At 47.6% G+C, this 26,549-nt stretch overlaps 1 protein-coding gene across 1 annotated transcript in view; it reads right to left on the reverse strand.

Annotated features, from left to right (window-relative positions):
• Nucleotides 1-14,530: 14,530 nt before the first annotated feature.
• LOC135921437 (17-beta-hydroxysteroid dehydrogenase 13-like) overlaps nt 14,531-26,549 on the reverse strand; it is a 57,332-nt gene continuing 45,313 nt past the window's right edge. The window contains exons 5-6 of the mRNA XM_065455800.2: nt 19,694-19,819; nt 14,531-14,938 (exon numbers count right to left, since the gene is read on the reverse strand). Coding sequence (XP_065311872.1) covers nt 14,830-14,938; nt 19,694-19,819 — 235 coding nt within the window. The 3' untranslated portion in view covers nt 14,531-14,829. The remainder of the gene's footprint in view (nt 14,939-19,693; nt 19,820-26,549) is intronic.

A 26,549-nucleotide genomic window follows, 5' to 3' on the forward strand; every position in this document is an offset into this window, starting at 1 on the left:
ACGACGCCCTCGATTGTCTCCACGGTGCCAACAACTTATCATCAATAGACCTTTGGTCTGGCTATTGGCAAATTTCTGTGGATGAAAAGGACCAAGACCGCGTTCGTCACTCATGATGGTGAACATCCATTAAATGTTTTGCCATTCGGCCTCTGCAGCGCCTCAGCAACGTTCGAACGGACGATGGACTCTGCTTCAAGGGATCAAATGGTCAACATGCTTTTGCTACTTAGACGGCGTTCTCGTATTTTAGCCTATATTTGAGACGCACCTTTAGCGCATATCAGCTGTTCTTCAAGTCTTTCGCGAGGCTGGGCTCCAAAAAATTCATCGAAGAGTCACTTTTGTCGTCGGCAGATTACAGTGCTGGACCACCTCGTCGACGCTTCCAGTATTCAACCATACCCGGAGAAAATTCGTGCTGTCACGTCTTTTCCAACACATCAGTCTGGCAAAGACGTCTGAAGTTTTGTAGAACTCGGCTCCTACTTCCGACGCTTCATTACCGACTTCGCAGTAATTTCCCGCCACTTCCTGCTCTTCCGAAGAAGGAGCATCTTCAGAATTTACGTGGGGCCCCGCTTAAGCTGCCGCGTTTGCCCAGATTACCAACATTCTCACCACGCCACCTATACTGGCCCACTTCGACCCGTCCTTTCGTACAGAAGTGCGTACCGATGCCAGTGGTCACGGCATCGGAGGCGTCTTAGCCCAGCGCCAACAGGGTCAAGATCGTGTTATCGCCTACGCTAGCCGCACCTCACAGCAGCGGAGCGCAACTATTCGATTATAGATCGTGTATGCCTGGCTCTCGTCAGGGTGGCTTTCAAATTCCGCCGGTACTTTTATGGCACGCACGTCTGTGTAATCACGAAACACCACGGGTTCTGCTGGCTTTCCTCACACAAGGATCCTACCGCCCGGCTTGGTCCCTGGGTTCTGTGGCTGCTACAATATTCCTGTGCAGTTGTGTACAAGTCGGTGTCGATTACATAAAGGCGTAGACTGCTTATCACGCTATCCAGTGAGAGAATCACCCGCTGACCCTCACCCCGATACTGACGTTTGCGTTTTCTCCGTTTCTCAGCTGCTACGTGTTGCCGACGAGCAACTCCGTGAGACCACCTTGCGCGCCATCTTTGATGGCTTGGAGCCTTCGCCTTCTGATTCGCCCCTTCACCTGTTTGTTCTCCGGCATGGTGTATTACACCGCCACATTGTACGCCCCGATGGTCCTGCCCTACTCCTCCTCATTCCCAAGCACCTCCGGTCAGTGGTTCTCCAAGAACTTCCCGTTTTATCTATGGCACGTCACGTTGGCGTCTCCCGCACCTACGACCGGATTCGCCGACGCTTCTTTTGGCCAGGCCTTGCCCGCTCCGTCCGGAAATACGTTGAAGCGTGTGAGAATTGCCAGCGCCGCGAAACACCATCAACGCCCCCTGCCGGGTGCCTTCATCCGCTCGACATTCCTTCGAAGCCGTTCTTTCGCGTTGGCTTGGATTTACTTAGCCGTTTCCCTCTATCGACGTCTGGCAACAAGTGGGTCGCTGTGGCGGCAGATTACGCCACGCGCTACGCCATCACCAGAGCTTTTCCAACAGTCTGCGCCACAGATATCGCCGATGTTCTTTTACGCGACGTGATTATGCAGCATGATGCTCCACATCAGCTGCTCACTGACTGTGGTCGGACATTTTGTTTTAAACTCATCGCCGACATCCTGCGGCCCTGCTCCACCAAGCACAAGCTGACTACGTCTTACCATCCCCAGACTGATGGTCTGACGGGGCGTCTGAATCGCACCCTAACAGACATGCGTGCAATGTCTCGTCTGACCATACTGATTGGGACCTTGCCCTACCCTATGTCACTTGTGCATACAATTGTTCGCGTCACGAGAGTGCTGGTTATTTCCCGCTCTCTCTGTCGTTCGGCCGAGAACCCACATTGCCACTCGACGCATACCTTGCATCCGCCGCAGCAGAGACCAGCGAGTATGCACTTGACGCCATCGGCAGGGCAGCCCAAGCACGCGGCATTGCCCGCGCTCGCCTCCTGGCAACCAAAGAATAGAAACGGCGTTCGTTTGTACGATTTTGCTCAGCCCCAAGTGCCATCCTACGTTGACTGTCGACGCTTGCCTGATGGTACATTAAACCATCTGTCCTCAATTGTGACAGCACGCACCACAGCAAACCGTCATAATGTTGGCGTAGTTACCATTTTTCGGAACAGGCAGCTGGTCGAGAGCAAATTACTCTAAAACGACATGTAACTCGGTTTGCCTTATTTGTTCCTTGTAGTTTTATCTAGCAGTGTGCATTTAACATTCCTCTTGCTGAATTTTACTTACTGCATCATCCAAGCAACTCACGTTATTTCTCGGTTACTGCGAGCTATTGCGCTACAGAAAGGTAATGTTGTGAATCTATATTTACCTATAGCGTTACTTCGCAGATCATGTCATGTTGCTAATCAGAGTCATGGATAATTTCTTTATGTGTATGCAAGACTACCTTCACTCGGAGGTCTAGTGTGTGAGCATTACTAAATTTCTCGTGCAGGATTTTGCATTTGCGCAATATGATATGCAGGATGTTATGACAAAAATCACAGTTTTGCCACAAGGACGAAGCAATGAATGCGACAGCAACACGTTAGAAAATTACAATAAGTGTAAGACCCGTATGAGCAGTGTCATTATGAATTGAAGTAAACGTAAGCTGACTAAGTAAAAATCAGCTGTTGTGTTCGTGGTCTTCTGTTTGAATCCTACCGTTGGACAGCTTCATTCATGTTTATTATTTAAAGCCAACGTCCTTCCTGACGATTTTACCACCACTTTTCTGTATCGGCTAGGTATCAAGCCTCCTTCCTGAACCGATTCCGGATGTAGTGCACAGCCGCGCCAATAAAATTGCACCATTTCCAGGTTCGAGCTCTGTTATTGTTTGGCACTTTTAATATTTAAGTATGACGTGATTTAAGATAAAAGGCATGCGCTGTCCACATTTTGTTTAGAGCTGACATTCTCAAAACTCTGAGGAATAACATTTTGAAACGTGTAATGCCTTGTACGAGCAAATTTATTGGTAGAATGGTGGCCCGAATATAACGCATGTAATATAGTATTACATGATAAATAGCATACATATACCTAAATATTTTCACGAGCAACTTACTTGGACGAACGAAGAAGACGGTGATGGCCGGATCGTTGCGCATGTTCAGCCATCTAGGCCATTCCTCTAAGTACTCTTTGCTCGCAATCGTGCTTCGCTTTCATCTATTTGACGCCCTGTCACACGTTGGTGGAAGTACAGGTTACACTCTCCATACCACGGCGCTACGAAGCGGTGGGCGCCGTGGTGCCCCTACCATGGCAGAACAGCCGGAATCTACTTCTGCGACGGGGACCACCATTGTTTTAGCGCCCCTCAAGACTCCAGAACAGTCAACGGGACCAATGACACCAACGTAAAGGATTGGCTGACCTAATTCGAATGGGTGCGCGATCACAATCACTGAGACCTGGCGGTCATGCTGGCCAATGTGGCCTTTATCTTAGTGAAACGGCGAAGTTGTGCTGTGAAAATCATGCGGCCGAATTTAGGAGCTGGGATACATTTAAGCAAACGTTCCGTGGCTTGTTCGATACGGCGTCCAGTGACAGAATGACTGCAAAGAAACAGCTGTCAACTCAAGCTCTAACGTCCACGGAGTCGTACATGTCGTACAGGCAAAACCTGTTGGCGCTCAGCCGTAAATCTGACAGCGACATGTAATTGCCTGACAAGGGGACAGCGGACGACGCATTCAGTCTGCTCTTGGGCAGAAATCGTGCTATTTTCGATGCCTTGATCGAGGAGTGCCAGCGCTTCTAGCAGGCCGTCATATTGAACGACCATTCGCCCAGGTTCCCAACACCACCGCGACGACTCCGAGTGCATAGCAGCCGCCACCTCAGCCTTCACCGCCTTCGGCTGAATGGACGAGGATTGGCCGGTGGGAAATCAAAACGATGGCTCCAGCTGGCCTCTTTACCAACCCTAACGCCGGCGACTCGAACGCACCAGTGGTTTTACTCGTCCAAGCCATCGTGCGACACTAACATGAGAGTCTCGGCGTTCACACTCCTTGTGCCGTGGATAGTCGTACGTCCACTTCTCGGACCCTATGGTTATAAAAGCTTCGCTCCACAATCTCGGAACGCTGCTGATCGGAGAAGTGAAAACAATCGACCTATCTGTTTTAACTGCCACCGTGTCGGGCACGTTGCTCGCTACTGTAACTGCCGCTGGTTATTCCTGCAACGTACTCCTTCCTTTGCCCATGCTCGCCGCTTGATCGCCACCCCTTTGAGCCCCCACCTGTGGCATATCCATGCAAGCCTGACGATGCCACCACATAGTCCAGCCGCTCGCCATCACCTAGTGGTTACCAGTATCGTTCGTAACCTTCATGCCATGCGTTCTTCCGTTCCCCGAAAACTCGCGAGCTACCGTGGCTGCTTTCCTCCGGAAAACTGTATGATGCAGGTGCCGAAGGTAACGCCGCGTCCGCGACTCGACCCCAAATCCCTCTGATACTCTGCCCACTCGACGATGTAGCTGGACGTTGACGTTGATGGCGTGACCACCTCTACCTCTGCATTTGTTGACACCGGGGCTCATATTTCTATCATGGGCTCTGGTCTTCGCCGTCGCCTGATGAAGGTGGTCCCACCTGCTGTATCCGGCGTTGTAAGAGTGGCCGATGGAGGCATTCCCGCCGTCCTTGGAATCTACACTGCCCGCATCAGCATCACCGTCAACTCAACTTTTTTTATGTGCTGTTTTTGCGCAATGCCCTTATGACGTGGTACTTGCTATGTACATTCTGATAACTTATCCTGCTCTAACCGACTGTACAAATGACCTCCTGCAGCTCGAAATACCTCACCCAGCCGATGCTCCAACCTCGCCTTCGGCCCGCCTCTGCTCGCTCGACTATGTGCGCATGCCGTCCCAAGCCGCCATGTATATATCCATGGCCTCGAGCTCCCGTGTGTAGGATGGCAATCTCGTGCTCTCCCCATTAACATACGCTCTGCTCGCCAGAAACGTTGCCGTGCCTAACATCCTCGTGACTGTAACGGGCAATCACACCTGCATTCCCATTTTACACTTCAGCGCGTCTCGTCAAATGATTCCAGCAGGCATGTCGCTATCACTACCACCGAAGACTGCAAAATTTGCGGGATGGACTTCACCAGTCCTTCCAATTTATCCTTCCTTTGTACCACAACCAGTTTGCTGCGCGATGACTGTCGGAATGACCCTGCTGACCTTCCTCCTCCTCAAGCTGCCGACCTTCGCCGCCTTCTGGAGTCTTACCATGACATTTTCCAATTTAATGCTCGTTCTTGAAACCAAACGTCAGTTTTCGAGTATCAACTCGACACAGGAGACACGACCCTCAGCCGCCACCGTCCCTAGCAATGCCATCCCTAGCAATATTCCCTAAAATGAGCAATGGCGGTGGTATTCGGAGGCGGAAAGTTCCATCACTTCATGCACGAACGCAGTGTCGTTCTCGAAACCTACCACCTCCCACTAATAGCCATCGCGCAGAAAGCCTTCGGTGAAATGACACCGCAACTGCAGCGTTTTGTTTCCTTTGGCTGCTCAAATATGATCTTCAACTGCAGTTTACTCCAGGGAAACGGCTAGCGCTGGCGGGCATGCTCTCGCGGCTTCCAGTCAGCAGACCTGACACAGATGAAGACAACGACGACATGAAATTCCATGCCGTATGCGTCGTTTCGTCACTCGTTTGCGAAGGAAATGAAGATCGATTGTCGCAAGAAACGAACAATGAGGGTTACTTGAAGTGCGTCATCGAATCCATGAGGAACACGCCGATAGGCGAACAGCTTAAGACCTTCTCAAGGGGCTGACTCTTGTAAACGGTATATTGTTTAATGGGTGCAAGACAGTGATACCAACAAGTATGCGTCCGGAGGGGAGACGACAAAGTGTCCCTGCTAAGGTGGCTGCTCACCGCTCCTGTGAAAAATCTCGCCTTCCGCGTAAATACGTTCCATACATCAAGAGATTGGACCTCAAGATATTCGAGGACGCTCCGGACGCTCATGCACAGCCTGGTTTTCTGGCATTCAGCGAATGCCACTCCATCGGCCCTGCAGCTGAATTGTACACCGAGACTAGGCCTAGTGCCTCCGGTGACGCGCTGGCGGCGGTAAATTTTCGGGCACCGCTCGTCACGACGGCATTACCAGCCGCACAATTGACACCTGAGCCTGGATCCCAGCTCCTGGCTCCTGCTCCGAGACCTGCGACTACAGCCCACACGCCGCCTTCCCAAAATGCACATCAGACCGCGAGTGATCTGCCCTCAGGGCGGAGCCCGCCCATGGCTTCCCAGACACCGATTGGGAATGGGGCTCAAGTTGTGGTGCATGATGAACCGAGTACCCCTATGGACTTCTCTTCTGCGCTACGATCTGGGCCGTCGGCCCCCCGTGGTTCTCAGAAGCACCCTTCGGAGCAATCTGCACCAGATTGGTCTTCGGCCAACCGCGGTTCCCTAATTAAACGTTCCTGTCTAACGACTGACCACCCAGCTGCCTTGACACCGGGCTCGGTTTGCTGTAAAGCAATCATTAAAGCTCTGGTCCCCACAAGCCTCACGGAGATTCCGAACAGGATTATTCAGGCGAACCTAGACGTTTGTCTTGGCACCACAGGCGTCCGCGGCTTCACGCCAGTAAGAAGTCGAATACCATCGCCTTGTGGCTCCCGACATTGGCTGCTGTGGAGCGTTTGCAAACGCTTCAGCGTCTCTCGATCACAAGCGAAGTCACCGTGCCGGTCCAGGTGTACGTGGTAGAGGGCTCGGATTTTCCGCGCTGTGTCGTTTACAACGTTGACGTTGGCGAGGATCAGACTGCTCTCCAGCGTGAGCTCTACTGTACTACTTACCGTGTCATTCAAGCGTGTTAAATAGGAAAGGGGCGCTCTTGTATCGTCACCTTGCAGGGCCCACCAACTCACCCAGCCCGCCTGTGCTGCTATGGCTGCATTCTACGACCTCGGTCATATAAACCCAGTGTCGTGTATTGTTACAACTATTTCCGACCTGGACACATGCGCCGATCCTGTACATTTACAGCGACAGATAAAGCTGTACTAGCTGGCACAGTGTCTTACCGATGTGTACTCTGCAAGACCGGCGAACATGAGATCACTTCTCCAACTTTCCCACAAACCAAAAGGCCACTCGGAACGTTTGTCTCGGGCTTCATAAGCAATGGCCTCACCATGCTGCCACACAACCAGTGCCGATATCTAACAGGTTTGCGGCACTCCAGTGGCATGACGACGACTGGCCAGAGCTTTCCGAGCCCGACCCGCCTGCACCCAATTTCCAACAGACTTACAGCGACAAAGTTTGCAGAGACCGCCGTCGCCCGCTGGTTACACAGAAGCAGAGCGTGCCTGAACAACCGCGTGATGATATGGCAGCAGTTCAGAATCAAGTTGGCCGCCTTTTAGTGGAGGTTTCAAAGCTCCAACAGCACCGTGAACTGCTGGCGCGACGCCGACGTGCAGTGGAATCTCACACCACTACAACTATCGATTCCGCTGCATCATAGTCTCTGTCACGCCCTGCTGTATCGTTCGCAGAGTCTACCAGGTTGCGCTTCGGAGGATCCAGGTCTGTGTTGCCCTCACTCCTGCCGTGACTCGGAAGTGGCCGCACTTTTGCCCGTTATATCCTCGCCCTGAGTGACCAGTCTGCTAGTCGCGAAATGCTAAGCCGACTTCCACCACCTGCTGTGGGTTTGCCCTGCACTGAAACCCGCGAGGCACCGGCACCTCGCAGCAGCGGGACTTTCGCCGAATAATCCAAGCGATTACACTGCTTGGACGCAGGCACCAGATTATCGATTCCTCTGGGACTTCATTAGATCATCAAATCTCTTTTCATTTAATTAATCATCCTTATTCACTCCCATTCCATCCCCTGTATGCCCTGAGGCATTTACTCTCACATTTAAAAAAGTGCCTCGTTTTCTGGCAAGGAATAAATAATGGCATTGACAATCTAGTGAGCACGTGTGTAGTTTGCAAAAATACTCCTACAAAGAAGAGACTAACCTATCATGATACGTTCTGTTCTTGAACACGCGTGATACAGAGTCCATGTAGATATAACTGAGTATTCAGGGAACTCCTATCTCCGTGCACGCGATACGGTGTCCAATTTTCCCGAAGTGGCATTACTGCTCGACGTATCGTCTGCCATAGTCGTTGTCAAATTGAGCGCGTATGCCATTCCCATTGAGGCTTGTACTGACGGACGGCCTCAATTCAGCAGCCGAGAATTTTCAAGCTTAGCAAGAAACTGATCTAAACACACCATTTCAAGCACTACATTTTCCCGTTCAACCGGGCTGGCCGAAAAAGGCGTACAAGTCGTGAGAAGAATTCTCAAGAAAACAACCGAAGAAAAAAATCATTTTTGGCTAGGACTGTGCAACTACAGGCCCTGCCCCTGGCAGGCAGTCGGTCACCAGAATAGATCCTTCATGGTCGGCGACTGCACACGCCAATACCGGACTTCCAGGAAACAACATGCCAGGCTGCGAAAAAACACCAGCAGACTATGCCAACGAGGGCAAATCTTCCACCCTTACAGAGAGGGTAAGTCGTTTGAATTCAAGGAGACTCATGGCTGACGAAGGCGGCGAAGGAAGTGAACAAGATGCGGCATAGGTCTGAAGTTGTAACAGACAAGGACAAAGTAATGCGACGTAAGCGCCAACACCTGCTTGCAGCGAAAAAAAAAAACCATTCGGCAATTCTGCGGAAGATACGTAACTTGAGGGATCGGACGATGACGAACCAGTCCGGCATGAAGTACCAACAGGCAACGAGACCACGTGAGCCTATACGTTGAGATCTACCCGAAACAGAAGGCCTCCGGAGCGGTTAGCCTGCGGCGCGGATTTCGTTCAGGCCCTAGGACATTTGTTCCCCTAGTTGGTCGAACCACATGTTAATAGTTCTTGTTTTGCTCCTTCAGAGCAAGGAAAATGCTATCGCTATGGTTATCTAGACTCATGATACACGTCATACAGATACTTATCACCACACACACTCTGTACGATTCCCTTTTGCTGTCACTCGCCTTGCACTAATAAATACGAGCACTCTATAAACCAAGCTGTCTTTTGCTTGCTCGGAGATGGCCCGCTCGTATCTTACTTAGATGCTCAATGAAACAAGCTCCAATTTGCATATGCGATATGTGTCCTCAACTATTTAGCGTAATCTTATAAGTGATATTTTGTTAATTAGTCGAATATACCTTTCGATTTCTCCAGCAAGTAATACCCACCTCTTCGGGTAATCTAGCTCACGGGCTAAAATTGTTCTATATGCGATATTTAAACATTCTGCCACCACACACCACCTTGTGTAGATCTTCGGATACTATAAAAGAAGCTTCACTAAACGCTGCCTCCCAATTCCAGTCCGTTTTGCACCACTGGTGCTCTAGAAACCTTTTGCCCTGAAGTTGATACGTGTGAAGTGGGTTAATTAACCTCGACAAAATATGCAATCAAGCAATAGAAAGAACAATGCGACTTGCTGCATACGATGGCCAACAATGTGCATTTGGTTTCATGCTCCTACAGTGTTTAGACATATTTTAGAGCGCAGCTCTTTGGCGTCCGTTCCTGGGTTCCGCGTCGTCGTCGGCGTTGTCGTCCGCCTCGTAACCAGCTCCGCCCCCCTTTCATCCCCCCAGCGCTAGCAGCGACCGACTGATACCGCTGGATGCCGCTGACGCCGCTAGAGAGTCAAGATAACGTGACTGCATAGAACACCGTCGCCGCCATGCAGAAAGAGGAGGAAAGGGTCCCCCCCCCCTGTTCTTGTGTGGCGGATAGGGTGCTTTTCAGTTGCCGACGCACCGGTTATTAACGCGATAGCGTTAAGGAGCTCGTGTCGCAGAAAAGCCGGTGTCGTCGGCGTCGGTGTCGGGTGTCGGCGTCGGTGTCGGCGTCAGCGTTTTGCGGCGTTGACCGTGAGCGATAAATCACGGCATGCACTCCATAAATAAAAAGCAACTTCCAAGATGGGCTGGGTGGGAATCGAACCAGGGTCTCCGGAGTGTGAGACGGAGACGCTACCACTCAGCCACGATTTCGATGCTTCCATAAGGTACAAACGCGCCTCTAGTGAATGCGGTGTTGCCTTCGAAACGAGCCGTGGAAAGTTATACTGTGGTGTATATCGGTAATTATGAACATATAACTTACAGAAGTCGCAATTACACCAGTAGCGAAGTGCGTTTCGTTGCATTTCTTCTACGCTTTCCGCACACGGAGAGCCATCTTGCGGCAAACACAGAAGACCCCCTCCTCTCCATGTACGGCGCTGCCCCGACAGATGGCGCGCCACGCGCGCATTGGAGCTGTCGCGGCTCGCTCCCTCTGTAGAATCAAGCGTCCTTCCTTTCTTTAGATCACTATCTCTCTATCTCTCTGCCCGTGCCGATCACGGCGTTTGGCTGGCGTGCATCATTTCCCCCTCCGGGATACCGAGTTCTTTGGTTCGCTCCGCTTGCTCAGGCGCACGTTTCGTTGCTGCGCCGAACGCCGCGTTGCTCGACCATATGGCTCGACGCTCACCGCGTCTGATGCGGGGCGCCTCGTAAGTGATGGCTGCCCTGTAGCCCATTGTCTTACACCCATTGGCGGGTCGACGGGAACGCTATCGCGTTCCACTCTTGAAGGCGAAGCTTAAGCGTCCTCCAATTTTTTCACGTAGGCCCCGGCACGTCGACGAATACGTGACCACCTTCCCACGGCTAGACCTGGTTCTTAGCGCTGCGGAAGCGAGGGTATCATATTGTTTGTGTCGGCATCGGTGGCGTTGTCCCTGAAACCAACTCCGCAGCTGGGGTTGACTCACTATCGGCGTCAGCGGCATCAGTCAGTCGCTGCTATCTCTTCCCTCCTCCCTTTATCGTGTTGTCCGCTTGCTGCGCGCGCTTCTGCCCCCATCGTTTGCCGCTGGGTGTACACGCCGCCCCCCTCCCCCCTCTTCCTGCTAGTCTCCGGTTGTCAAAGCGCCGGCTCGAATTTAATTCCTTTCTTCGCTCCTCCTCCAATGCAACCCCTGTGCGGTGGCAATCAGAGAGCCAGATCGGTGGCGGCGGATCTGTATATGTGCACCGCCCGAGCCGAAATTGCCGCTGCCGTTCGCCCTGTGCGGTGGCAATTTGCCTCGATCTATCGAAAAAGTGAAACAGCTTATTTGCTGCGCTCAAATTTCGCATTAGGAAGTAACGTAATCGTCGGTCATTTTTTTAAACATTGACTAAAATTAGCTGCGACACTCTCCATATCTACGTTTAAGCGATGATGTTCAATAAAATATTTACTTGATTTCAGGGTAACGTAAAGATGTCTGCTGGAATACCGCAGACATGTCCCTCCACCCTTACCACTCTGGCTGTATCCATTGCAACAAATTTCACATATTAGGCTGCAGCATATCTGACTTCGAATAAAACAACGGTGCGATTGCCTTGGCATCTACTTCAGGGTTACAATTTGCATTCGTTGTCAGCTTAAAGAGCGGACGTTCTTACTTTTATTAATCGGACGCGCATCTGTGGAGTGTCCTCAGTGCAAGGGCACCGTCAGGGAGGTTGGACACCTGCATACCGAAAAGTATCTGAAGTATTCAAAGAATGCTAATCTAATAAAGGTTGTCATCACCATCATCATCAGCCTGGTTACGTCCACTGCAGAGCAAAGGCCTCTCCCATACTTCTCCAACTACCCCGGTCATGTACTAATTGTGGTCATGTCGTCCTTGCAAACTTCTTAATCTCGTCCGCCCACCTAACTCTCTGCCGCCCCCTGCTACGCATTCCTTCCCTTGGAATCCAGTCCGCAACCCTTAAAGACCATCGGTCATCTTCTCTCCTCATTACATATCCTGACCATGCCCATTTCTTTTTCTTGATTTCAACTAGGATGTCATTAACTCGCGTTTGTTCCCTCACCCAATCTGCTCTTTGCTTATCTCTTAACGTTACACATATCATTCTTCTTTCCATAGCTCGTTGCGTCTTCCTCAATTTAAGCAGAACCCTTTTCGTAAGCCTCCAGGTTTCTGCCCCGTATGTGAGTACTGGTAATACACAGCTGTTATACACTTTTCTCTTGAGCGATACTGGCAATCTGCTGTTCATGATCTGAGAATGCCTGCCAAACCCACCCCAGTCCATTCTTATTGTTCTGATTATTTCAGTCTCGTGATCCGCATCCGCGGTCACTGCCTAGCCTAAGTAGATGTATTCCGTTACTACTTCCAGTCCTTCCTACCTATCGTAAACTGCTGGTCTCTTCCGAGACTGTTCAACATTGCTTTAGTTTTCTGCAGGTTAATTTTTAGACCCATCCTTCTGCTTTGCCTCTCCAGATCAGTGAGCGTGCATTGCAATTGGTCCCCTGAGTTACTAAGCAAGGTAATATCATCCGTGAATCGCAAGTTACTGAGGTATTCTCCATTAACTCTTATCCCCAATTCTTCCCAATCCAGGTCTCTGAATACATCCTGTAAACACGCTCTGAATAGCATTGGAGAGATCGTATCTGCCTGCCTTACTCCTTTCTTTATTGGGATTTTGTAGCTTTTTTATGGAGGACTACGGTGGCTGTGGAGCCGCTATAGATATCTTTCTGTATTTTTACGTACGGCTCGTCCACACCCTGATTGCAAATGCCCCCATGACTGCTAAGGTTTCGAGTGAATCAAACGCTTTCTCGTAATCAATGAAAGCTATATATAACGGTTTGTTATATTCCACACATTTCTCTATGACCTGATTGATAGTGTGAATATGGTCTATTAGTGAGTAGCCTTTACAGAATCCTACCTGGTCCTTTCGTTAACAGAAGTCTAAGGTGTTCCTGATTCTATTTGCGATTACCTTAGTAAATACTTTGTAGGCAGAGGACAGTAAGCTGATTTGTCTATAATTTTTCAAGTCTTTGGCGTCCCCTTTCTTATCCTTTAGGATTATGTTAGCGTTCTTCCAAGATTCCAGTATGCTGGAGGTCATGAAGCATTGCATATACAGGGTGGCCAGATTTTCTAGAACAATCTGCCCGCCATCCTTCAACAAATATGCTGTTACCTGATCCTCCTCAGCTGCCTTCCCCATTTGCAAAGCTCCCAAGGTTTCCTTTACTTCTTCAGGCGTTACTTGTGGGATTTCAAATTCGTCTAGACTATTCTTTCTTCCATTATTCTCGTGCGTGCCACTGGTACTGTATAAATCTCTATAGAACTCCTCTGCCACTTGAACTATCTCATCCATGTTAGTAATGATATTGCCGGATTCGTCTCTTAACGCATACATCTGATTCTTGCCAATTGCTAGTTTCGTCTTCACTGCTTTTAGGCTTCCTCCGTAGCTTAGAGCATGCTCAATTCTATCCATATTATGCTTCATTAGGTCAGCTGTCTTACGCTTGTTGTATAACTTGGAAAGTTCTGCCTGTTCTATTCTAGCTGTAGGGTTAGAAGCTTTCATACATTGGCGTTTCTTGGTCAGATATTTCGTCTCCTGCGATAGCTTACTGGTATCCTGTCTAACGAAGTTACTACCGACTTCTATTGCACCCTCCTTAATGATGCCCACAAGATTGTCGTTCAGTGCTTCAACACTAAGGTCCTCTTCTGGGTTAAAGCCGAATACGTGTTCTGTAGCTTGATCCGGAATTCCTCTATTTTCCCTCTTACCGCTAACTCATTGATCGGCTTCTTATGCACCAGTTTCTTCCGTTCCTTCCTCAAGTCGAGGCTACTTCGAGTTCTTAGCATCCTATGGTCCCTGCAGCGCGCCTTGCCGAGCACGTCCACATCTTGTATGATACCAGGATTAGCGCAGAGTATATAGTCTATTTCATTTATAGTCTCGTCATTCAGGCTCATCCACGTCCACTTTCGGTTTTCCCACTTGCGGAAGAAGGTATTCATTAACGGCATATTATTCCGTTCTGCAAGGTCTACTAATAAAGGTTGTACGTCTACATGTATCGTACCCCGCATGTTCCATGTGATCGCCATTTGAACAAATGGGGGAATCATATAAAGGCCGGTAGGGTCCAATACACTGGATGACGCTTATAGAATCCTCTATGTTCCCATATATGGTTTGTGGAAAAGTCCTACGTGATATAAGGGAACGTACAAATTTTATTGCGGTAAGCCCTAAATTGTGCATTGGAACGTACGAGCATTTACAAGCCTGATACGATGTTTAGCAAAATACATTTGGCGTCGTCTAAGTTCATATATTAATGAAGAGCCCCCACATCATCAAACGGAAATTTTGCATTTTTGAAAAAAAATACATACTTTCTTTCGAAACGGTTTCCAGCCTTACATATCTGGTGTCGAGCACTGCTTCACAACCCGGCGAGAACACGACATTTGAAACACAGTATTTATTGCTTGTGGCAACGTATCGTTCTTTTCATGACTGACAAGACTCGAGGCATTCCGCAGAGCTCGACCGTCTTGTTCTTGCCTGCAAGCAGGACCCGTTTTGACGCCGCTCGTCCAAGCAGTCCTAGAACGAACGCCATGGGACTAGCGTCTCGAAAGTTTATGTCGCGTCCACTGCTGCTAACAAGCGAACAAACAACACCAAACTTGGGAAAAACAAGAGCGAGTGCGTCCGTTGGTGGCTCCTCCGGCTCGCACTTGGCACGAGCCGGAGGACCTGTCTTCATCCGAAGGCCGACGTTGTGGCGTTGGTCGAGGCAGCGCCCTCGTGCGGCTCCACAGTGCAACCCATGAACCGCTGCATGAGCTTCATTGCTTTTGACGGGAACAAACTGCGTTCGAGAAGTGGCACAAGGCAACGAGTTCAGACAACAAGGACGGTATGTAGTCCAAGAATCACTATATTTACGAACGTTGCTAGGCGTTCCGTAGCCTTAAGTAGCGGTCTCTGAGCTGTGCAAGAGAGCTATGAAATGTTCCTTAGCAGAATCGTGCGTATGTGTTTGTCTCCCGTGTAACCTGATGGAGACTAACGCTCAAAAACGCATTCGAGTTTCGGTATTCCTCTTTCTTAGAGGTGATTACAAGTTCGTCCAACATGCATTTCCCGGATGAGGAACTCAGTTTGTTTGCCGAAAATGTTTTACAGGCGAAGTTTAAGGTACTGGCGAACAAACTTTACAGACTTAAAAACGTTTGGGTGCGAAAGCACGAAATGGCCCATTGAGCGATAAAACCGGCGTCCGTAGCAAAGAAACACGGCACCCAAATTCCCATTGGCTGCGACGCCACAACACGAGCGTGCCTCGACGAAGTAGCGCGGGCGAATCGGAACGCCTGCTGCCGCGATAGCGCGCTAGGTGTTCCATAAGAGGAGAGGGCGTAGCCGTGACATCATGTGACCAGCGCGTCTCGACGGAGCAGATGGGATGACGCAGCGAGGCAGTCGCGTAACTGGCGCGTGCGGGAGCCTTGGGCTCGCTCTCGGAAGCCGACGCGCGGTCCGTATCTCTCTCTCTCGCCACACATTGCTTAACAGTTCTGCGTGCATGCTGGCGTTTGTGGTAGCTGCTGCTTCATCGGTCTCTCGTTGCCCAGGGCGTCGGTGGCATGTGGCGTCCTTGGTTTCTCAGCGATATCGTCCAAATGATTGCGGTCTACAGCCAATATGCTTACGTAGAAACTGCACGAAAAAGATATTTCGCACCAATTTTTTCGAAAAAATGGGTAACATAACCCGCAGCAAAATCCGAGATGATTATTCGCAGCGCCAAACTAGAAGCGGTGCTCAATGGGACATTAATGCTTTCACATTTGCATTTGATAAGGAGTGGTTGGGTGTTCTCGTAATTTTTTTTAACTTTTATCCGCGTTTTTTAATTTCTGAAAACACGGAAATAAATTAAGGAAGAGCGGTGTCACTCAGGTGTAACCTAAATTAATCTGCAGGTGCAAGTCGCAATTCAAGTAACCTTTACACGTATCTGCGTATATCGTCTGTATTACCTCAGTGCAGCCCCAGTGTCCATCATACGACATATACTATTTTACGAATTTCACCACTCAACTATTACTAGGATGTAGGGCATATGCTACAATAATATTATAGAACAAATAGCGTGAACGGAGAAGTTGAACTGAATGCCAGAAATGTCATCGGCGCTTCTCCAATCAAAAGGCCCTCAAAAAGGCACTACATGCACATCTTTTGAGCATGGTATAGAAAGGAAGCGAAGCTGCAAATGCAACTATAAAGTGGTACAAAACGTTATATGCTAGATTTAAGTCTTTTCCGAAAAAAAACTACGTCATTAACAAAGTTTATGTTTTCATAAGACGTGTCGAATGATACGGATAATATGCAGACAAATTTTGAAATTTGTTTTTCGATTAGGGGTCGAACAAAAATTGCGACATCCTTGTTTGCTGCTGCTCAGAGGCGTAATAGGAAACACTTGAAAGGTTTCTCCGCATGCCTGACAGGACTAGATACAGCAGAGATCACATAAACAGGGAATTGGGGCCAGTTTATGGGTAGCATACAAGGGAACATTTAGGTGTGTGCGTGACTCATGTGCTATTCAAAATAATTATTCAATACTCGTCCTCACCCGAATTCCTTTCGTTGTACATGGCACGTAGTCACTTTTGTTTGATTTCCTCGGATAACTATGCGCGGACCGGTGCTTATATATCATTGAAGTAGGAAGCTTGTTGCGATTGACGAAGGTCGAACGCTTAATCTGTGCAAGTTATTTATAGCCGTTCTAGAAAGTTACTTATTCGAACATTCCGGAGTGTCACATTGCCGTTATCCGCGACGTTTCCGACGTTCAAAAAACAAGAGATAAAGACAAAACCTTTGTGTGCCATGTTAAGGCCATGTGCATCAACAACTGCCCCTGTAACTAATTCGTGTGACTAGTTTTCAAAATTGTCACGACATTGCATTGAGCTACGTTTCCACATGTCCTAACAGTACTCTGCGTTAGAAAAAAAATATTGTGGAACTGAAATTTAGGGCATGTTAACAGCAATCTGCACCAAAATTTCTATATTCCTGGATTATTTTGGAGGTTAACAAAAATTACGGCATGTCTTTTTTTTGGTTCTTCCTGCGTGATATGAATATCGCCTGATGTCCTCGGTGAAATAAAAAAGGCAGCCTTTTTATGTTTATTTAGAGCAAGGACCAGGTAATAGTTGATGTCTCGGCAAAGTTGAAAGCAAGTGTGTTAAATGGGTCCTTGAGAATAAAGTGCGCATTTAAGGACTCGTTAACACTATGAAATGGTCTACCGAGTGGTGCAGAATTGAGCCTGTTGTTCTTGCATAACTACAAATAGCACAGAGATGATATCAAAGGGAATTGGTGGACGGCTACGCCAAATCTTTTCGCTAAGGTAAAAGATTGTGGTACAAATAAAGCCCTTGTAAAAAATGTTTCATTCAAGTGTTACAAATTGTTACATAGCAGCCATCACTAAATATCAGTGCGCAACTGTATGTTGCACTACGGTTATATGTTTAGGAAAAGGAGGCCACGGTAAGGTTAGTTTGTGATAACGTTTTCACATTCCTGGATTTATTAGAAGCATTGCAAATAAATGAGAAATCCTGGTCATTTTTGGTATGTTTTAGTGCGATCATACGACGTCCGCAATTGCTTTCACCCGTGTGCTCTGAACTAATCAAGGCATACTGTGTTTACATATACTGTGAATACGGGCCACGTTGTGGGTAATGTATGAGAAAATTTCAGAGCGTTGGGCTAATTACTGCCTTAGGAGTAAATTAGTGTGCCAGCGATAACGAGCTTTATCCGTGTCATGTTTGCCGATGGATGGAATAAACTTTATTGTGGCGACCAGGCTAGTATTGCCTTAGGTTGGCGGCCTCCTTATTCCAGGAAGCCATGGCTCCCTGCCGACGGCCTGACCCTGCCCACCAGCCGAAGCTGGTCCGCAGGGTCCTGACAAGTCAGCAGTGCCTCCCAACAACGCTGAATTTATGAAACTGGTTTGGATAACTGTGATCGCAACTATGATAAAATTGAGCGAAAATCGGGGAAGGGATGGGTGGGCCAAGGAAGGGGAAATATGGACAATGTTCTGGCGAAGGAAACTGTGCCAGGATGAATAAGTGGGACATTGTAAAGATTTCTTGACAAGTGTCCAAAGCGTTATGTGCGGGCAAGGTTTCAAAGTGAGTAGAAATTATTATATGGGCAACATATTCAAGTATGCATATAATTTCAGGTAGCTGAAACTCTTATTGCAACGGCTACAACCAGCTTCCCTGGAAATCGCATTATGCTTCTGTAAGGTCACGCAGCTCTGCTGTAATTGTTAACATCAGTTTTGTCTAAGCATCTGTTTTTAAATTTGCGTGGTTTCTTCCTCGAATTGTTCTTGTTGAAAAAGGAGTAAAACTCCAACCAAAATTTCCTCGGGTATTAAAATAAACTTTGCTTGGAACTTTCCTTTTCTTTCATTCGGTTGTCCCCAACCACGCACATATCTGCCCAAACCGTACCGTTAATTTACCTTCGTTTATTGAATAGTAGAAACTACATTTCTTGTTGCGCAACAGCCAGGCAAGGGTGCAGTGCGTTAGGGTGAGGCGTTCTGTACGACACCTTAAATTTATATCACATACGTCATGGACAGAGCATCCATACACAGTTGCTTACAGTGTACGTACTCCTATGTTCTTGCAACACTGTATTTTTTCAATATGCACATCTCGTTAAATGGCTTAGTGCATTCTGATTCAAACAGTTTTAACTATGCTATAATACATGTAAAAAAAACAACGCTACACGCAAGGCCATTAGTTTAGACGAGTTATGCGAAAAGAGGTCCTATTCTATTCCCCTCGGTCACAGTGAGTAGTTCACGCCTTCTTCCTGTATTACAAGGCTTTCTTTTCATCTGAAAGAAACAGCGAGGTTTGTGAAACAATTGAGTTCGTTTAACCACACAAATTCCAACCAATCATTTTAGTACGCTGGGTTCGATACTTAAAAAATCTCATTTGGCACCGTAAGCACCCCTCCGGCGTTTTTGATACGTCTCAGTTATGGCGAGTTGAGAAAATCACTTATTAAACGAATATACATTGCCCAAATTAATTTTATGAAATAAAATTTTATTGGTGGCAAAGGCTTCACGCAAATTATGTCAAGTAATGATGATTACAAGTAAACTAATCATGAAGTCATGATCACTGGCCAAGCATAGGCGAAAATACACAGAGGCGTGTCGTAGCCCGTACGAACTCATTACGCATGCAAGCAACCCATACGGTCTCCGAAATGTTACCGTATTTCTTTGCGTTCACTTGGTCAGTAACTGCAACTACTTCATAAGACTTCATTCTTTCTTGATACGAATGATTTCTATATGGACAGGAATAGCGATGAACATGTTAAAATTTTCCGTCCTACGTGATGCTGTTTGGGCTCAGTGAGGTCCATCATTAGGACATGCGCAATGAACCAAGCGCAACTGTCCGTCTAGAGTTCAAGCTTGCAAAAGCATTAAGTGAAGGGTGCAGTGAAAAGAGAACCAGGCATCCGTACTCACAACATGAGCCTGTGCAAAACGAGGATCCTGTACGGGATGACTACTTCGAGCTCTTCTCGAAGAATTGCGTCCATTGTCCGGTCTGCGACGGCCTTCGTTTCCAGGATGGGAGCCAGCCATGGGAACCTGGAAGGCATTTAAGGTACACGAGATGAGAATTGGAGCAAGATGGCGTGGTATCTGCGCTTTGAGCCTTGACTCTTTTGAAGTGATGAGACGGCTACCTTCAAGGTGCATCCTTCAGAAGGCGCGTGGATCATGGGTACATAAAAGTTGATACGGCATTTTAATCAACTAATTTCAAAAATAACGGAATTGTCAGTACCATCTAGCGAGCATTTAAAATTGAATAGTTTCACGTGCCCGACGTTCATGTACAATTGCATCAAACTACCTCTCTGGTACGCAGCATGATGATGAAGCAAATTCAGAATCTTACTTTCAAACCACTAAGACAAAATGAAATGAGACACGCGGAAAGATTTCGTACTGCATGTCATAGTTGCATGCGACCACTTCAAAACTGCACGACTCGAGAAAACGGCAGGTTGCAGAACATGTATCTTTATGGTCTTCAGGACACATTGTACACAATAGCGAGCGAGGAACGGTGTGGCGAAGAGCGCCTGCATATTTCCTGGTGTCGTTCCCATTAAAGTAGTTAACATACATTCAAATTTATTGATTCTTTCGCACACACAGGCCGATAGAGATAATGTGCGACAACGGTTAAACAATAATACGCGAATACGTTTCATTGTACGGCTCCCAGACCTCAGGGCCATTTACACTAGAAACCGGCCATGCTAAGCTCCTAAGAAAATATTCTACTTTAGCGTTTATTTAGACTTTCTATAGGTTGTTGCTGCATTTTGCGCCCATGAGCCATGTGCCGGGCTTTCTCTATAGCATCACGGTTGGACGCATCTGCAATGTAATTGAAAAACATTTAGAAAATGCATGTGATATAGGTTGAACATTCTAACTCTACGGATGTGAAGCGGGTGTTCTAAATTTATCCACAAGCACACTTATTTTCATGGGAGAAAGGGCTGCGCTATAATTCGTTAGTTCACGAAATTGTTTTTCACGCCCACGGATGTTTTAGCAAACACGAACTCACTTCTTTCCTGATTGACAATAAAAAGTAAACGTACGTAGAGCCGCAAGCATCACTACGGCTGCTCGTGTTCACACATCATTTAAAGAATAATAGTGAAATGAGAAAGCAGGAAAGAGTATACGATTGTGCCTTAATTTCATTTTTAACAAGATGCTTTGAACGGGTCACATTCTAAGTGACATCAAACATATGAAATGGCTCCTCTAGCGACATAAACAGGGAAAGCACCCACAGAAAGCTATTCTTGCCGATTATTGTGCGTAACTGCCCCGAACCATCTGCCACGTGCTAACCGCTAGACGCACAATGCCTCTTACGCAAGTAGTTACATTTGTATACTGTAGAAAACGGCTACCAATGCGTCGTTTGCGGAGTGCGCTCATCAGCAAAAACACCATTCTGGATAGGTGCGGCATGCATAACCGGTGCCCACGCTAGCCGTAGTTACATTTAGTTATTTGAGGATTGCAGTAACGTCAAGCTCTACAAATCTGTCGGACAAACTCGTGTACTCCTCATCAAGGCAAGACCTTCACGATAATTGCAAAGGGACCATTGCGCAAGCCCATCACCGTTTTTCCGGAAAACCTGTTCATCGGTGCACGTGACATGACGGCTTAAAATTTATTGCGCAAGGTTTGGTTCGGCTTCTTCGATGAATGTTGGTTTCGGTGAATTTTATTGAAGTGTCACGTTTTGAAATCGCGCGATTTTGCGACTTCTTGTCACGTTGTACTGTCGGCGCAGAACCGGACACTTGCGTCAAAAGTGCGCTAAGGTCGTTACACTTTGTAGGCGAAATGGTGACGGTAAATACATGAACATTGCACGCTTGTGAATATTAGAACGTGTGAAATGTAAGCCGGCCACTCGGAGAGCTGGTGCATTAGGAATGGCCGTGAAATTCGCAAGTCGACAGAGCAAGTGCAGCGGACGCCGTGTATGGTTATGGCAGCAGCATCGTCAGGAGATTTATTTGTCCCTAAGCAACGGAAGCACCATTAAAAGCAGGGTTATCCAGTCATCTAAAAACAAAATCGACAGAAGCACCTTTCGGATGTTTCGGGAATTTCTAAGGTTAGCGCGTGTAATTCGTGTGGCAAAATACCAGTCAGGAACCATCGCAATGTGGCGGTCATGAGGGCAGCCCTCAATCACGGTGTCCCAATGGAACGACTATTAGGAACATTACGACCTCGAGATGAAAGCAAGACGACTACCGTGGCACTCACACCAAGACTGGTCAATAAATATTTTGAGGTGTTCGATGCAGGCTTGCAGGCTGAAGAAAGACGACAAACTTATTTTTTGGCCAAGTGCAATTTGCTTTTTTCTTTGTGTTACAAAGAACATGTGCCATATTGAAAACGCTCTCAGTAGTTGGTTCAATACTACTCATTTGTAGCTTTACAAGTAATATTACAGTAGTACTATAGCGCCAAACAGACGAGACAAGAAGAAGAGACATGGACGAGCGCGTGTCCGCGCTCGTCTGTGTCTCTTCTTTTTGTGTCGTCTGTTTGGCGCTATAGCACTTCAGTAATATGCACCAACTAGCCCAAGAAAAAGTTCTGCTGTAATATTACAGTTCTTGTCTAAAGTCGAATTTAACAATTATGTTTTTTTTTTACTTTTCTTGTACCTAATGTCCAAAAACAGCTCTTTCTGGTACTTCTTTCCTCAGGGAACACGCTAAACAATAGCGTTTGGACCGCACGTGCAACGATACCTATCTGGTTATGAGGCACGCAATGTGGAGGACGCCGTGTTGATTACGACCAGCTAGAATTATTTAACTAGTACCAAAGTCTAAGTACACAAGAGTTATTGCATTTCACTTCAACAGAAATGCGGCCGCCGTGGCCAGGATCGAATTGCGGCTTCGAGTTGAGCAGCTCAACGCCATAGCCATTAGGCTAACACGGCGGGTCACAAGGAAAATTCATGCTATTTGTAATTTCACCAAAACTTTGCTGGACAACCTCCTTTGAGGAAGTTGGTATAATCTAAATACCTTGCACATATCGCTGTACTGGTAAATTTTCCGGCTGCAAGCCTGACCTAAACGATTTAACACGTCCACAGAAACTGTATGCCGCTGTCAACACTGAAGCAACAATTTGGTGTTGCGATGCGCGCAGGAGTTTCTGTTTTTATTTTTTCCACGTATATAACTTCCCAACCATTTCTTTGGAATGAAAACACACACAAGTGGTAATGAACAGTCGCATACTGTCTGCCACATCATAACGGCGAAACAAGCAGATGTTGGTCATACGCGTTTCTTGATGTTCATCGCTATGGCTCAAGTACGACGAAAAGATCGCATTCGCAATCACATGTGAAGGTTGCCCACCATGAGCTTTGAACAGCGACCTCATTTCATTATAGACCAGGGAAAGGCTGACAATGAGACCTCACGAATGGCTTGAGGTGGTCTAGAATGTTTTGTTCGATACAAGGACCTGGCCAGAATGAGATCACACGACTGCTTTAGTGCCGCTCATTGCGGCGCTGATAGACATTCAGACGACCATTGGTAGGTAGACTACAGACCTTAATGTGTATATGTAAAAGCAACTATAGAGCAAAATTTCCGTAAAATGTCAATCTTCGACAACGTGGATACAGCAAGGTTTGTTAAAGAATTTGGCGGCCGTGTATTACATACAATTAGTGAAATTCAGGGTACAACAGCAGGTCCCACAACTTGATAAGAATTACATTTCTGAAAAAGTCTATACGGATAAGTGATAACGCGCAAACGATAGGAATGATTGAGAGAGCATCCTAAATTAATCAGAAACGCTTCTTATCGGACAGAGGTTAACTCTGTCCGATAAAGAGATAAATATGAGGCAGCATGCAATAGAAATTTACAAATACTGTTTGACCTCAGTTAAACTGACTGCAAATTCATGATCAGCACAGTTAATGCTCTGAACACTCGCACAGCGGGTTAAATGGTCCTTAAATACCGACACGCAAGTGGCTTCCGTGGTGTCTTTTTGTGGTGCGTTTTGAAGCGCTGTTCTAAGATGCGCATTCCTGCATGAAGCGTCGGCATAACCGAGCGAACGAGCACAGCGAAGGATAAAATTGGAGGACGCTTAAGCTTCGCCTTCAAGAGTGGGACGCGACAGCGTTCCCGTCGACCGCCAAGGGGTATAAGACAATGCGCTACGGCACAGCAATCACTTACGATGCGCCCCGCATCGGACTTAGCGCCCACCTATCACGCGGTGAGCGTCAAGCAACGCAGCGTTCGGCGCGGCGACGAAACGTGCGCCTGAGCGAACGAAACGAACCAAAGAACTCGGTGTCTCGGAGGGGAAACGATCTACGCCAGCCAAACGTCGTGATCGGCACGGGCAGAGAGATAGATAGTAATCTAAACCGGAAGCACGGCGAAGCGTCGTCAGGGGAGAGGGAGTCCCGCGACGCGCCTGGCAGCGGTCCCAATGCGCGCGCGGCGCTCCTCCTGTCGGGGCAGCGCCGTACATTGAGAGGAGGGGGTCTTCTGTGTTTGCCGCAAGATGGCTCTGCGTGTGCGGAAAGCGCAGAAGAAATGCAGCGGAAACGCACTTCGCAACTCGTGTAATTGTGACTTCTGTACGTTACATGTTCATAATTACCGATATACACCGCAGTATAACTTTCCACGGCTCGTTTCGAAGGCAACACCGCATTCACTAGAGGCGCGTTTGCACCGCTTGGAAGCATCGAACTCGTGGCTGAGTGGTAGCGTCTCCGTCTCACACTCCGGAGACCTGGGTTCGATTCCCACCGGGCCAATCTTGGAAGTTGCTTTTTATTTATGAAGCGCCTGCCGTGATTTATCGCTCACGGTCAACGCCGCCGACGCCGACACCCGACGCCGACGACACCGGCTTTTCTGCGACACGAGCTCCTTAACGCTATCGCGTTAAAAGAGCAAACGCAGAGCGCAGCGCGGCATAAAAGACGGCGCTAGCGAAGAGATCGCGAGCCGGAAAGCCGAGGAGGAGGAGGGTGCAGCAGAAGCACGAGGAGGAAAGCGGAGGAGGAGAGTATGGCGAAAGGGTGAGGAGAAAACCGCAACGTCTCACGAGACATTCTCCACAGCAGCGGCCAGGCATGCAGCGATCTCGTCCACCGATAGCGCATATGAAAACGAAGCAATGCGCATGCGCTACTTCGCTTGTACATAGCGTCCCTATCCATTGAGCTACGCGCGAGCCACGCGATTCCGGGTTCACGCTTTCTTTCTGAGCAGCTAGCGATGGAACCATTGGAAATTCTTCGTCTGCTGCTTCTGCTGCTAAAGGAGCTGCCCAAGCAAAATCTCAGCGCGGCCTCCGAGTGGACCCTCCCGTTCAGTATCTAATTTCTTGTGGCATTATATCGCGAATTCAAAGCACCCAAACAGCTGCGCTCACAAGTCACGTTAGGGGTATCGTAACTGTCGGTCAGTTTTTTTATTATTATTTATTCAATACTGCAGAGTCAAGGTCCGAGCAGGGTGGACAATATGAATCAAACAAATGAATAAAACACAAAACAACACCAACGAAAGAACACCAATACATGCTCACAAACGTTGATTCACTCTCTGATCACTAGCTTCAGTAAGGCAATTCCAATAATGATTGCTCATTGGAAAATAAGAAAATTTAAACAGGTCAGTACGAGCAAAATATGGTGTTAGCGCCTTTTGTTGGCGGTGTCAGGTGGGCCTGCTAGTTGAGGGTGATGATACGGTGATAGACGTCGAGCTAGTTTGTTGTTCAAATATTGGAAAGAAATTCTAATCTGAATTTTTACTTCGTGTCTGTAATGTTGGTATGCCATTAGGTTTGATTAAATTATACCGCGAGTCTAACGCGGTAAGGTTGTCAAATACAAGCCTTACAGCCTTTCCCCGAATATGTTAAAGAATATCAGTGTTACGTTTAGCAAGAGTCCCATAAATTGCACGCATATTCTACCTTTAGAGGCACAAGAGAAGCGTAGCAGAGGAGTTTACCTTTAGCAGGAGCAGTTTTATGTTTACGTTTCAGAGCCTATAGCGTGCGGTAGGCAGATGAGCAACCACCGTCAACATAAAGATTCGAAGATAGAAGTCATTGTCACACCGAGCTATTTGTAGCAAGTTACTGTTGTAATGGTGAATACCCTAATAATTAAGTACATGAAAGTGTTCTTTTTTCAAGGTATTGAAAGGCACATTTGTTCACGTTTAGTGACATTCCCCGTTGTTTACACCTTTTATGTTCACTACCCGGCTAGTGTTGAGGTCGCTGTAATTGTCAGTGCAAATAATTCGCTTAACTAATACACAGTCATAAACAAACACTCTATTTTTTACACCAGCGCTAACAACATCAACAGTATTTTGTTCAGAGGAAGCCCACTGCATCAATGTATTTACAACTATTTACATGGGAAAAAGCTAAATAGGAAACAGCTAATCGCCCAGGCTGGTTCAAAGGTCACAGCGCCACGAGACAGTCGATCGCTTTCTCTTCGCCTCTCTCTTGCACGCACGGTCCTGTCCAAACGCGCCGTATGACAACGTCGTTAATACATAATAGAAAGAGCAATGGGCCTAGCACATTGCCCTGTTGTACACCGGATGTAGCTGGAAGACAATGCGAGAACTTACTCCTACACATACGTAATGCTTGAGATTAGTTCGGTAGGCTGAAATCCAAGAAACAAAGAATTCTGGAATACCTGTCGTTGTTTGAAAAT

This window comes from Dermacentor albipictus, chromosome 10 (genome assembly GCF_038994185.2).
Source record: "Dermacentor albipictus isolate Rhodes 1998 colony chromosome 10, USDA_Dalb.pri_finalv2, whole genome shotgun sequence".
Taxonomy (NCBI): domain Eukaryota; kingdom Metazoa; phylum Arthropoda; class Arachnida; order Ixodida; family Ixodidae; genus Dermacentor; species Dermacentor albipictus.